Raw genomic sequence first — 11,947 nt, forward strand, 5'->3', positions numbered from 1 at the left:
CAATCAATCTTCCAATATTAGCTACTGAAGTCCGAATAGCTCGATGAAAAATTCTAACACCTAAAATAAAAATAAAAAATAAATCAACAATTCACTGTGCATTTACAGTTAACCCTCCATTACAAATCTCGTAAGTACAGCATAGAATGTTGATAAAGCATAATAATGTGAAAAATGTATCTGTAATCTCTATCTACAATTCAGTCTCTACAGGGTAACACCACAATGAGATCTTGCACCACCTCAAAATCTTCCTAGGGCAGCCTCTGGTTCGGCCTGTAGAAAAAGTTTTCTTTCCAATTCGGCCCGGAGGCAAAAACTGTTGGCCACCCCTGAACTAGGCTGTATTATCCCACAAAGCCATGTGGAAAAAATGTCTGTCCTCTTGGGTGTTACTGACCAGGGCTGCTGAGATATCACCTGGCATTCTGTATGGCCCTCCCAGACCCATCAATTCCACATTCTCGTGACAGTTGTGGGATAATGACCAACATGAGCAGCAATAGAATGAACAATAAACTGCAGTTTTCATAGGCTACGCTTCTACTACAATTAAACTCTGACACACAGTGGTAGGCATTCCTCCTTACACAAGGCATAACAAAACCTTTAAACAGCAACCAATGTGTGAATGCAATTTCTATATGAGAAACCAGCTTACAATCTTCCCTTTTATACAGACTGCTGGTGGCCTTACTCCTACCTGCTTTGTGAGCATGCGTTGAAATGCTAATCATTTGCATATTCCAGCATGTTGAACATTTCATGCAAATTTTGTGTTTGTTTCGTGCTGCCTTCATGGTGTAGCAATTTTAATGGCCAGCAGTGTTACCATACCGGGTTAAGCGATAACTGGCTGAGTGTCATAGTGGAGGTGTACTTAGGCTGTGGGCATAGGAGTCGTCCCCATCCGGTTCCGTGAGTAACTGTGCATGGTTATATTTAAAGTTTAACTACATCTGGAAGCAAAGAATTGCTTGGAGGTCTGGGTGGCTTAACTGGCAAGCACACCGCACGGTAGGCAGAAGTTGCAGGTTTAAGTCCTGCTCCAGGCTAGTTCTTTTATTCCAGACGGTTCTAAATTATTTAATAAATTATTAAACATTATAATTATTAATAATAGCAAATTTATATTCTGATTAATTATGGTGATTGCTTGGTTGAGTATCAACCTATTGGGCTTTGGCACGTTTATTATAGATAGTAAGAATATTATGCCACTGATCAGAAGATTATTTTTACTTTTAAGGCCTACTACATAAAATGTATATTATAAAAATTTTGCACAAATTGTTTGCATGCAAGTAGCATCCCAGTAGTCCTCTTGTATACTTATAAGTGGACTATTGGGATGGGTTCCCTCCAATTTTGCCAAGCTTAATATATATCATAATACTATCCCAGTAAACTATGGCAAAGGCACACAATGCAACTCTCAAGCATTTGCAAGAAAAATTAGTTTAGAGTTTTCCATATTCTTTATGTATTGTGTTGTATTGACAGTGTCAATAGCATCAAAACCAAGTGAGAAAGTGCTTGACTATCACCCTGAAGTTACAGATTCAAATATTACTTTTATCAAATTTTTTTTTTCTGATCTACAATATAATGGATTATTGCACAACATATTTTATACTTTTTAATAAATAATCTCTCTTAGCATGCTCATGTTGCTATGTAAGTCAAGACAGAAACTTTTAGCAATGGATGTCAAATACATAGAATGCAATAAAATGTGTAGAATAAAGTTCATGACAAAAAATGAAAAATAATTGAATTTTTTACTGTTTAGCAAATAAATATTATAATTACAAAATACTAATTCTTCTTTACTAACAATAAAAAAATACACTGCACAATAATCTGATTCCATGTAGGTTAGAAAAAACTAATAATAATAAGATTCAAACCTGTAACTTGCAGCATAATGATTAAGCACATTACCCACTGCTGACAATTGTCAATACATGGCAAACATGGAAAACAGAAAACTTTAAACTAATTTTTTTCAAGAATGCTTGAGAGTTGCTTCAAGTGGCTTTTATCACATAGTAATGGGAGAGTACTATGATAGAGATAAAACTCAGCAAAATTAGAGGAAACCATCTCTGGTAGTCCTCCTTGTTAGTATCATCAAAGTTTTTGAAAAAATTTACAATTTTAAATTTTATGTAAATAATACAATTAGCAACTCATTTAACATTTAAATGTCTGTTAGCACTTTGTAAAAACGATATGAACAGTAGTAGTTTTGAGTGGTAATGATATTCCATCAACAGAGGTGCAATATCCAAAATTTGAAAAAATTGCATATTAACTAGGATATGAATTTTGTGATTTGAGTCCTTTTAAAATGGAGAATTTGTTAAATTTTCTGTCCATTCCAAAGATAAATTCATAGACATGACTGAAAATCCAACTTCAATACTTGGTATCAACAGAATAAATAAAGGATTTGAAATGACTTAAGATCTTGAAAATTATTTTCTGGAATTATGATACAAATTTTAAGGATTGATTCATATTTGGAAGAGATTTATAGAACTATTTAGTTTTATAAATCTCTATAAATAAGAAAAATTTCTGATAGTTTCAGAATTCAAAAGAAAACTTGAGATCAAGATAATTGGCAGCAATAGTACTTTCTTCCTTGGATAGAAGATTATCCCTCTATTAACAAGCAGAAAAGGTATGGAATGAACTGTTAGTTTCACAGGTCTTGTAGGTCAGATACTTGTACATCTTTTTGTGCTCCATATTTTACATTAACATAATAAAATTCAAAACTTTTCATTCTCTAAGAAAATATCATGGATTCCTATACATACATACCTGTAATTGCCAACATGGGGTCACCATATTTTTGCTATTCTTTTGACTGCATTGTCTATCATTTTCTGTATTATTTTGGCAATTACAATTTTCGCCATTTATGGAATTGCACATATCTCCATGGCCATGACATTCACAACTATAAATGTAATATAAGAAAAATAATTAAATTTTTAACATTTCTAAAAAAATACTATTCCACTTCAAACAACAATTAAGAAATAAATCATTTCAAATAGGCATAACTTACGGTCTACAACCCTCTTTTATATTATCTCCAATTTTAAAAAATCCAGAAATACATTGATCACATCTATTATTTTCAGTATTATTTTGACAATTTATACAAATTGCATCATCCTTGGGTCCTTCTTTTACTAATTCTAAGTATTCAGACATCTAAAAATAATGTAAAATAACAAATATTGTATAATAAAAATTGATATTATAAAATCACAATCTCCAAAATATATTATTATAATAATCTTTCTTTTATATCATAACTCACAAGATATTGATCCCAGTGATTGCTGAGTGAACTCAGCAGAGAGGAATTTAGGAAATCTGAGCTAAAGCATAAATCACTGTGTCCATTACAATATACTTTACAAGGAATGCACTTTCCACCATTTGTGGGATTTCCAACAAAAAATGGTTTGCATTTTTGACATTGTGATCCCTAAAATGGATTAGATTAGTGAACTTAAATAAATTTCTTTAAATATATAATAAACAAAACTTATATATACCTGTGTATTATTATGGCATTTTAAACAATCATTAAGACGATCAGGACCTGCACAATTACTATGTCCATTACAATCACATTGTATTGAACAATTATGTCCAACATAACCAAAATGACATTTACATTTATTTGGTTCTACACAAGTTCCAAACATACATCCCTGATTACATACTGGTTTACATTGTTTGCTATAAAATAATTTATTTAGAGTCACATAAATAACAACATATATTTTACATATTTAAAAGTTCTCACCCATCATTTACATATCCTTGTTTGCATTTACATTCAAATTTTTCTTCTGTATCAACACATTCTTGATGCTGTTTGTCATCACAGTTATGATGACCATTAAGACATTCATTTTCTGGTGGTTGTTTAAGATATGCCCAATAAACTGGACCATCAGATTGATTTAACCATCTGGTGACATTTTCTACATTATCAACATTAACATAGTTGTATTCATGGTTATATTCATAAAAAATAAACTTGTTAGAATACAGAAAACAAGTATAAATACAGGATACTTACCAGGAAGTGGATGATCAATTAAATATACATGATTTTCATAACATTTTCCATCCGTTGGATGTTTTATCCAACCTTCCATACAGATGCCTCGACCATTGACTTTCTTGCCCGAGAAAGCACACCATCCACAGTTAGGATATGACAAGCAGTGAGCTGCTTGGCTATGGTGCCAGCAGGGTACGGGACAATAGGAACTGGAACCTTGTAATACAGCTCCACAAGCCCCTCCTTCACATTGTAGTAATTCAAAACTTGGAGAAATGCACTATAATATTTTATTTTACAGTTAAACTAATTTGATGTTATGATATTTTAAAATCATTAAATTTTTCATTATTACTTGTTGTAATCCTTCGCTCCATCTGCACTCGTGCCAACCTCCTTCTCCACCAGCACTTTGTAAACAAGTACTGCAATTTCTATGCTGACTGCATCGAGGAGGACAAGTTAATGGAGGCATCGATTCTACGGGAAATGAAGATGCACCTTGGATTGTTTTTCCCACACAAGTCCAATTAAATATTGGTTTATCTTTTAAAGTATGCTTCCATTCACCACCTAAAATTATTACTAATGTCAACTAATGATTTACTTAAAACCAAAAAAAAATTTTTTACCTGATCTTTCAACTTGGCGTGTCCATGTACAGTTTGGCAGACTTCCACATTTTTCACAGTCTGATGCTAAGCATTCTCTTATTGGACAAAATGACGACTGATTTATGGCACGCTGTGAAATTTTGCAATCATTTTCTACTTCACAGGAAGCTGAAGCTGGAATGCATATTCCTCTTTGACAATTTGAACACCACTTGCATAACTAGGAAAACATATATTTAATTTAATAACTTTTAATAATTTTGTATTATTGTATCTTATGTAAATTAAGATACAATATAATATTACTTTTGACATTACAACAACATATTTAAGCAAATAGTTTCATTATATTATTAATTTATTTTTGGAATATATTAAAAGTTTTCTCTATAAATCTGGCTTTTCCAATTTAAGCATTCTAATTTTTATGCTATGCAATGTGAGAAAAATATGCCAATATTGTTTTAAGAGTTTTTATTTCTAAATACCTGTTTAGCATTTGGAAAGAATGGCCAAACTGCAACACAATCCATACACGTTTTGTATTGATAGCAATCTCGTCTTTCCATCCATTCTAAATTACAGTCTGTATCTGTAATAATGTTTAGTCGTCCTTTTGGATTATCACAACTGTAAAATAATAAACAATTTTAATTTTTATGAATTGTAATTTAAATTTTGAATGACAAATGCTTTGTACTTGTAAGGAATGCTTCCATATTCAGAATAGCAAAATGTACGGCTCACATTATTTTCCATCACGGAACAATATGAACAGCCTGTGTAACGAATGCACTCTGACTGTTTCTTTGAAAACAAATGACAAATGTCATCCGGTAAAGTTAATTTTGTCAAACGGTCACTTGTTTCTCCATTGAAACCTCCAAAAATATAAAAGCTTCTTGAAAATGACGTAGCTGAAAGTCCAGATACTGGCGGCAATGGTTCTCCCACAACAGAAACATCTGATTGATTTATAAATTTTAATAATTTCAATTTCAATATGTTTCATATGAAATTTAAATCTATCATATAAAAACAGACATACTTTCTTTTTCTAAGCAGATCCATAAATTACATTTGAATATATAAACGTAAGTTTCGCCCACTAATTCAAACTTTTCATTTCGACCACCAAGGATAAGCATGTAATCGTCTGTTAAAACAGCAGCATGAAGACTACGTGGAGGAGGCTACAGTGATATAAAAATGTTAAAATTTACATGTTAAAATTAAGTTTAAAAACTTAATAAAATGAATTAAAATATTACATTGGAATCAGGTTGGTTAGGTGGTAATTTTGACCATCTGCCAGTTGGATAATGAAGTGTATACAAATCACCGGAGATTGTAGCACCTTTAACATTATATATTATTCCCCCAAAAACAAATATTGATTTAGTTTGTGAATGATACACACTAGAGTGTCCATATATTCCTAGAATACAAAATAATATTTATTAAATTTTTAAAATAGTTTATTATAGAAGACTTTAATGTTTTATTTCTAGTTAAATGACAATATATTATGCAAAACATAATTTTAGCCACTTGAACAATGGAACAAATAAACTTTCAGCAAACAGACTGAGTTCAATTACGAGGTGCATGCCAAAAATACGTACTGTTTAGCCATAACTTTTAAACCAGTAAGTTATGAAGAAAACTTTTGATGTCACTTTTTAACACAATCCCATCTTTGTCAAGACACCCTTGGCATCTCTAACCACTCATCAAAGCACTGTGAGAACTTGCTTTCTGGACTTGAAAGCACTGAAAAACTGCACTAACAAGAGCAGATCTTGACAAATAATGCATACCATGGAGTGAATCTTTCAGGTTTGCAAATACTCAGACATCACTAGGAGCCAGATCTGGTGAGTATGCAGGATGTGGCAAGTTTTCAATGATCTTTTCTATCAGAAAATCTCAGATGATTTGAGCTCTGAACAGCAGAGCTTTGTTCCTGTGCAAGACAAAATTTTGTGCTGGGTAATTTGGGATGCCATTCACAAATCACAGGTAGATAATGTTTGTTCAGCATAAATTTTGCATACCGACCAGTAATTGTGTCACAGTTTTCAGAAGTTGCAACAGCAAAGTGATTAGAGCATGACTCATCTTTGGCAGAGTACAAATACATCACACTAATCTTGTATAGCTTTGCAGTTAATTTTTGAAATATAACACTAATATTTTTGATACACTCTAGGATCTTCTTCAGATGCTCTATAAAAATTTTTCTGGTTGATCCAAGTTTGATTTAACTTCTGATTTTAAATGTTCTAGTTTCAAATGTTTCTATCTTCAAATTTATTTTTTTAAATTTTCAAAAGATGTGCACTTGCACTGACCATTACAGCACCGGGCCATACATAGCTTGCCATGCTCTCGAGAGTTGTTTTTCATCTTTAAATTTGAAATTGGGGCTTATACTAATGCAAAAGTAGCCTACAGATGTAAGCCGGATACATTCAGCATGCTAAGAAGTGAGAAGGATCAGGCAGAAATTGAAAGAACATTGGGAGTATATAAAATTCCGCTAAGATATAACAGATTCAATAGAGACCTCATATATATCAGATCCACAAAAATATTATGCAAACAATGCCTCCATGAACACAAAACATATATTGAAAAGAGGAAAAACACTACCACCTTAGCTGTATATACCAGTGAAAATGGCATTACACCTGAACTACAACAAGCGACAATGATCTGGCAAACTCGGCATATAAACCAACTACGGAATCTGGAGGCATTAGAAATTTTTAAAGTGGACTGCAAAGGCCTGTCAATCAATTTTAAAGATGAAAATCAACTCTCAAGAGCATAGCAGGCTATATATGACCCGGCACTAAAACGGTCTGTGTAAGCGCATAACTTTTGAAAATTTTAAAAAATAAATTTGAAGATAGAAACATTTGTAACTGGAAAATTTAAAATTGGAAGCTAAATTGAACTCGGATCACACCAGAAAAATTTTTATATAACATTTGAAGAAGGTCTAGGGAGGATCAAAAACATTAGTGTTATGTTTCAAAAATTAACTGCAAAACTATACAAGGTTAGTGTAACATATTTGTATTTATTATTGCTTTGTTTATTGGGTGGATTTTGACAGAGTTTCTTCTACCTGCAAATTTTCAAACTCGCTTGTGAACTGTACAGTCAGCAGGAGCAGATGTCCATTAACTGCTTGTGAACATCAGCCACTTTTTTACCACAAGCAAACAAAAATTTGATGACAACACACTAAACTGAACTGAAAACACCATGCTTTTGGGCACACTTAGAAAGAAGTTTGCAAAAAAACATGAATTACTCAGCACCTGCTAATGCACTCACTAAGGGAAGATAATACATAATTCTGGAATGCACCTCTAATGTTAAAAAATATAAGAATTAAGTATTAACACTAACATATTCATATTGATTTATGTTTTATAATTATAAGAACAATAATAATTAATAATTTCTTTTTATCATCTTTCATTGACTTATTAATTTTACATAACAATATCAAATCTTACATTTTTACTTTGAAATTTAATTCAAAATCAAAAACAATATTATGCAAAACCTTTATTATTATGTCAACTATCAATTCAATAAAAATTTATAATATGAGACTTGCATTATGTATCATTTTTACTTTTTTAACTGTTATATATACATAACAAGGAAAAGTAATGGAATCGTGTCAAATTTGATCCTCAGTTTTTTGAAAATCTCTGCATTTTGAGATTCCTGAATCCAAAAACAGAAAAAAACTTTCATGAATATGTGTATGTGTATGTTGGTATCTATTTTGTTTAATATCTCAGGATGGAGTGAAGACTAGAAAATTAAATTTGCATGGTAGCTTGTGTATAATGGGCATTCATGCTATTAAATTTTGGTGATGAAAAATCAAGGGGGGGGAGATAGAGGGTGGTCACATGTCATATCTTGTGTGGGGGTTGAGCTTAATGAAGATTTTACTTGTTGTTAGCATTTACAGATCTTTTTAAAACTCATCTCTATTCTCAAAATTAAGTCATCTATATATTTTCAATTATTATAAAATAACAAAGTTTTTATAACAAAATCTCATAATAGATGGTGCCACATATAATTTTATTTATTTGCTAGATTTTTCAAATTCTTAAAGTTATTAAATGAAATAATGTAATATTAAATTAGAATTGAAAAATTTAGCAATTACAAGACTTGTTTGTGTAACTTGGTAAATATTAAATTTAAATATTTTAAATTTTCACTAAATCACACAGTATATCAATGGTATGTAAACTATGATCTGAGACCCTGAAAGGATAATGATAAAAAATTAAAGGTAAAAATAGAAAAAAGTAAACTAACCAAGCCTCACACTAAATATTACTAAATATAAATAATTAGGATAATACCAAATTTCTATGTAAAAAAAGGCCACATTTGCAAACACTGCACTTTAATACAAAATGCAAATGTACTGTACACATGCATTTAGTACAGTGTTTCTCAACCTCTAACGAATCATCGCCCCCTTCAATAAAACCATTACGTAGTATTGCCACCTTCACTACAAAATTCCAATGCCAAGGGACAAGGCTAACTCCAAATTCTTACTGCATCGAATAGACTAGTGACTATATAATGTTATTTGTTTAATTGTTGTACGATATAACGAATAACATCTAATTATTCTTAATATAATGTTTTACTATATCACCCAGAAAATTGTTTTTTTGCCCCCCCAAAATACAAATTGTTACTAATCATCCCCTGAACATGGAAAAACGCCCACATGGGGGTGATATTGCTGCCGTTGAGAAACACTGATTTAGTATATACTGTACAATACATGATCATTATTAAGCAAATGTAATTTATAACATAAAATGGATACAAAGCTATGTTTTCAATGCTTTTTTCTACAAGCAATTTACTTGAGAAAGTAAACTGCTTCCTAGAAATCATTTATAGTATATTTCTAATCCCCAAAAACATACCTGTAAATCTTACAGATACAGAAACTACCATCAAGCATGTGTAGATCAATCATTTTATCTTACATGTACAGTACATGAAACACATTTTAGTACAATTAGGTATGAAACCTTCATTCAATGTCTGAGTTTTACATTCATAATTATTTTGCTATAGAAGTTTGAGATATTGGAAAAGTCAAATAATCATTCCAAAGTGGAAAGTTGTAATTGTGATGTCAATAAATATTTCATTATACAGTAAGACCTTGTTTACCACTTAGGATACATTCCTAGACAAAAAAGCACAAAATAAAACAGTGTTAAGCAAGGTCATTTTAACACAGTAAATAGGAAAAGGAGAACACACCACCAAAAATAAACAAATTTTACTTTAATTTTAAGTTATTTTTATATTAATTTGCATTATAATATATGTTACATAACACAAACATATGCACAGAGAAATATAAAGTTCATTATTAAGATGAAGGTTCTGGTTCTTCTGAAATTCTTGACTTTTTTGCAATGAACTTGTCTAGTGTCATTTGTCACTGTAATTTTTTTCTGCTTTAAGCAAATGTCAGTAGCCGGAAATTGCATCCAAAATGCCTTGTCTTGTTTTTGCACGCCTTTCAAAATCTGGATCATTCATTACAATTTGATCAACGATTTTGGTTATCGTTACCATACTTTTAGTAAGGAAATCTGTAGCAAGTTCTTTGGGTTCTTGGTTTTCAGAATCACTATTTTCCAGTTCTACATGAATTCCTTTGTTCTGCCTGTTCTCAAAGGTTGTTTAAGACTCTCATCAGAAACCTCAAGTAACTCCTTAATATCTTGCTCATCTACATCACCTAGTCCTGTTGTATCGATTAAGTTGACAATTTGGTCAACGATAGGCTCTTCTCCTGAGAATCCTTGGATACCTCTGGCCATATCTTCTTCCATACTCCGTTCATGCATTTATCAGTTAATTCTTGTCAAGCAAAGTCAACATTGCCTATGACATCCATAATGTTATATTTTTTCCAAAATTGCACAAAACATAGACTTAGGGAAAGTACAGTGCTACGGCAAATTGCCACCTTTTACTGATTGATTCATGTTCAGGAATAATCATATTATATATGAATCAATGAAATTTCGCAATAATTTGAATCAATGTAAATTTTGACCATTTTTTTAAGCCTTTGAGCAGACAGCATTATATTGAATCAGCGTTAATTGAGGAAGCACTAAACCGGGTCTTACTGTATACAGTTTTAATTTTGGTGTCTAATGTCATTTTTAAAGTTTACAATGCATACTTTACAGATTTATTTTATTACTAATTATTTCAGTTTNAAAAGCATTTTTTTAATTATTTAAATTTTTTATATAGTTTTTCTATAAAAACACATTTTTGGGGGTATTTATTTCATGGCAATTTTTTGGCTGTCAGATTTGCTTTTAAGTGGAAATAATTATTTAATATAAAAAATTAATAGATTAAAAATTTTCCAAGCAGAAATTGATTACACCTCAGGAACTAAAGTCGTTAAGATAAAATGGTAATAAATTGAAAATGACTGATCTACTCATAAATTTGGCAGTTTCTGTACCTGTAAAGTTTACAGCTATATTTTTGAAGATATCACTAATTTTGTTTTTTTCATTTTGTGTGCTTTATAAAGAGTTACATTAGTTCACTCATCTACAATGTATTTATCTGTGGAAGGCTTTAAGATAAAAAATGTTGCATATAGATTCTCCATAATGGAGAAATAAACAGAAAGTTATATTTAAAGAATTATTTTAAAATTACTTTCCAGTTATTATTTGGAGCAAGTGGAAAGGGTTTAACTTTTCAAACATTATCAATGGCATCTGTGGAAAATGTTCTAATTTAGAAGAATTAAATGCATTCTCATTTGTTGAAAATATTTATCTATGTTCATAATGATTCTGTATATACAGTGGGTGATCGGTTAACGAACAAATCGGATAACGAACACTTTCGCGAAAGATTTTTATGATCGGACAACGAACACATGATCGGATAACGAACACTTCACTGAACAGACATAAAAAGAAGCGACGGAAATAGCAAATACTGACTGATTTTCCTTTGTTTTCAGGTAACTTTTTGGAGCGCGGGAGACCTCAACGTCGACACTCAACCTGATAATATGCTGATTAGATAGTATCCCTCAAACTTTGAAATACTCCCTTGTAATTCCAACCTTTTATTTTTCTGACAAACAATTCTTTTATAGTATTCG

At 31.2% G+C, this 11,947-nt stretch overlaps 1 protein-coding gene across 1 annotated transcript; it reads right to left on the reverse strand.

The window, feature by feature from the left end:
- Positions 1-1,857: 1,857 nt before the first annotated feature.
- On the reverse strand, positions 1,858-10,634 carry LOC111616359 (multiple epidermal growth factor-like domains protein 8). Its single transcript, XM_023357775.1, has 13 exons — positions 10,466-10,634; positions 5,985-6,151; positions 5,762-5,906; positions 5,414-5,678; positions 5,202-5,343; positions 4,732-4,933; positions 4,455-4,672; positions 4,115-4,379; positions 3,836-4,016; positions 3,582-3,768; positions 3,341-3,511; positions 3,083-3,231; positions 1,858-2,971 (listed from the first exon to the last, which is right to left on the reverse strand). The coding sequence occupies exons 1-13, from the start codon at positions 10,632-10,634 to the stop codon at positions 2,809-2,811; spliced, it is 2,424 nt and encodes an 807-aa protein (XP_023213543.1). The 3' UTR covers positions 1,858-2,808.
- Positions 10,635-11,947: the final 1,313 nt, after the last annotated feature.

Source organism: Centruroides sculpturatus, unplaced genomic scaffold (assembly GCF_000671375.1).
Source record: "Centruroides sculpturatus isolate CEXI.00-Female unplaced genomic scaffold, Cexi_2.0 scaffold3230, whole genome shotgun sequence".
NCBI classification, from domain to species: domain Eukaryota; kingdom Metazoa; phylum Arthropoda; class Arachnida; order Scorpiones; family Buthidae; genus Centruroides; species Centruroides sculpturatus.

Excerpts from the sequence above, each read along its gene's own strand:
- LOC111616359 (XM_023357775.1), bottom strand. The coding sequence starts at position 10,634 with ATGGAAGAAGATATGGCCAGAGGTATCCAAGGATTCTCAGGAGAAGAG. Across the intron at positions 4,934-5,201 it reads TCTTTCCAAATGCTAAACAG|TTATGCAAGTGGTGTTCAAA; the intron begins GTATTTAGAAAT and ends ATGTTTTCCTAG. Across the intron at positions 4,380-4,454 it reads GGAGCGAAGGATTACAACAA|TGCATTTCTCCAAGTTTTGA; the intron begins GTAATAATGAAA and ends AAAATATTATAG.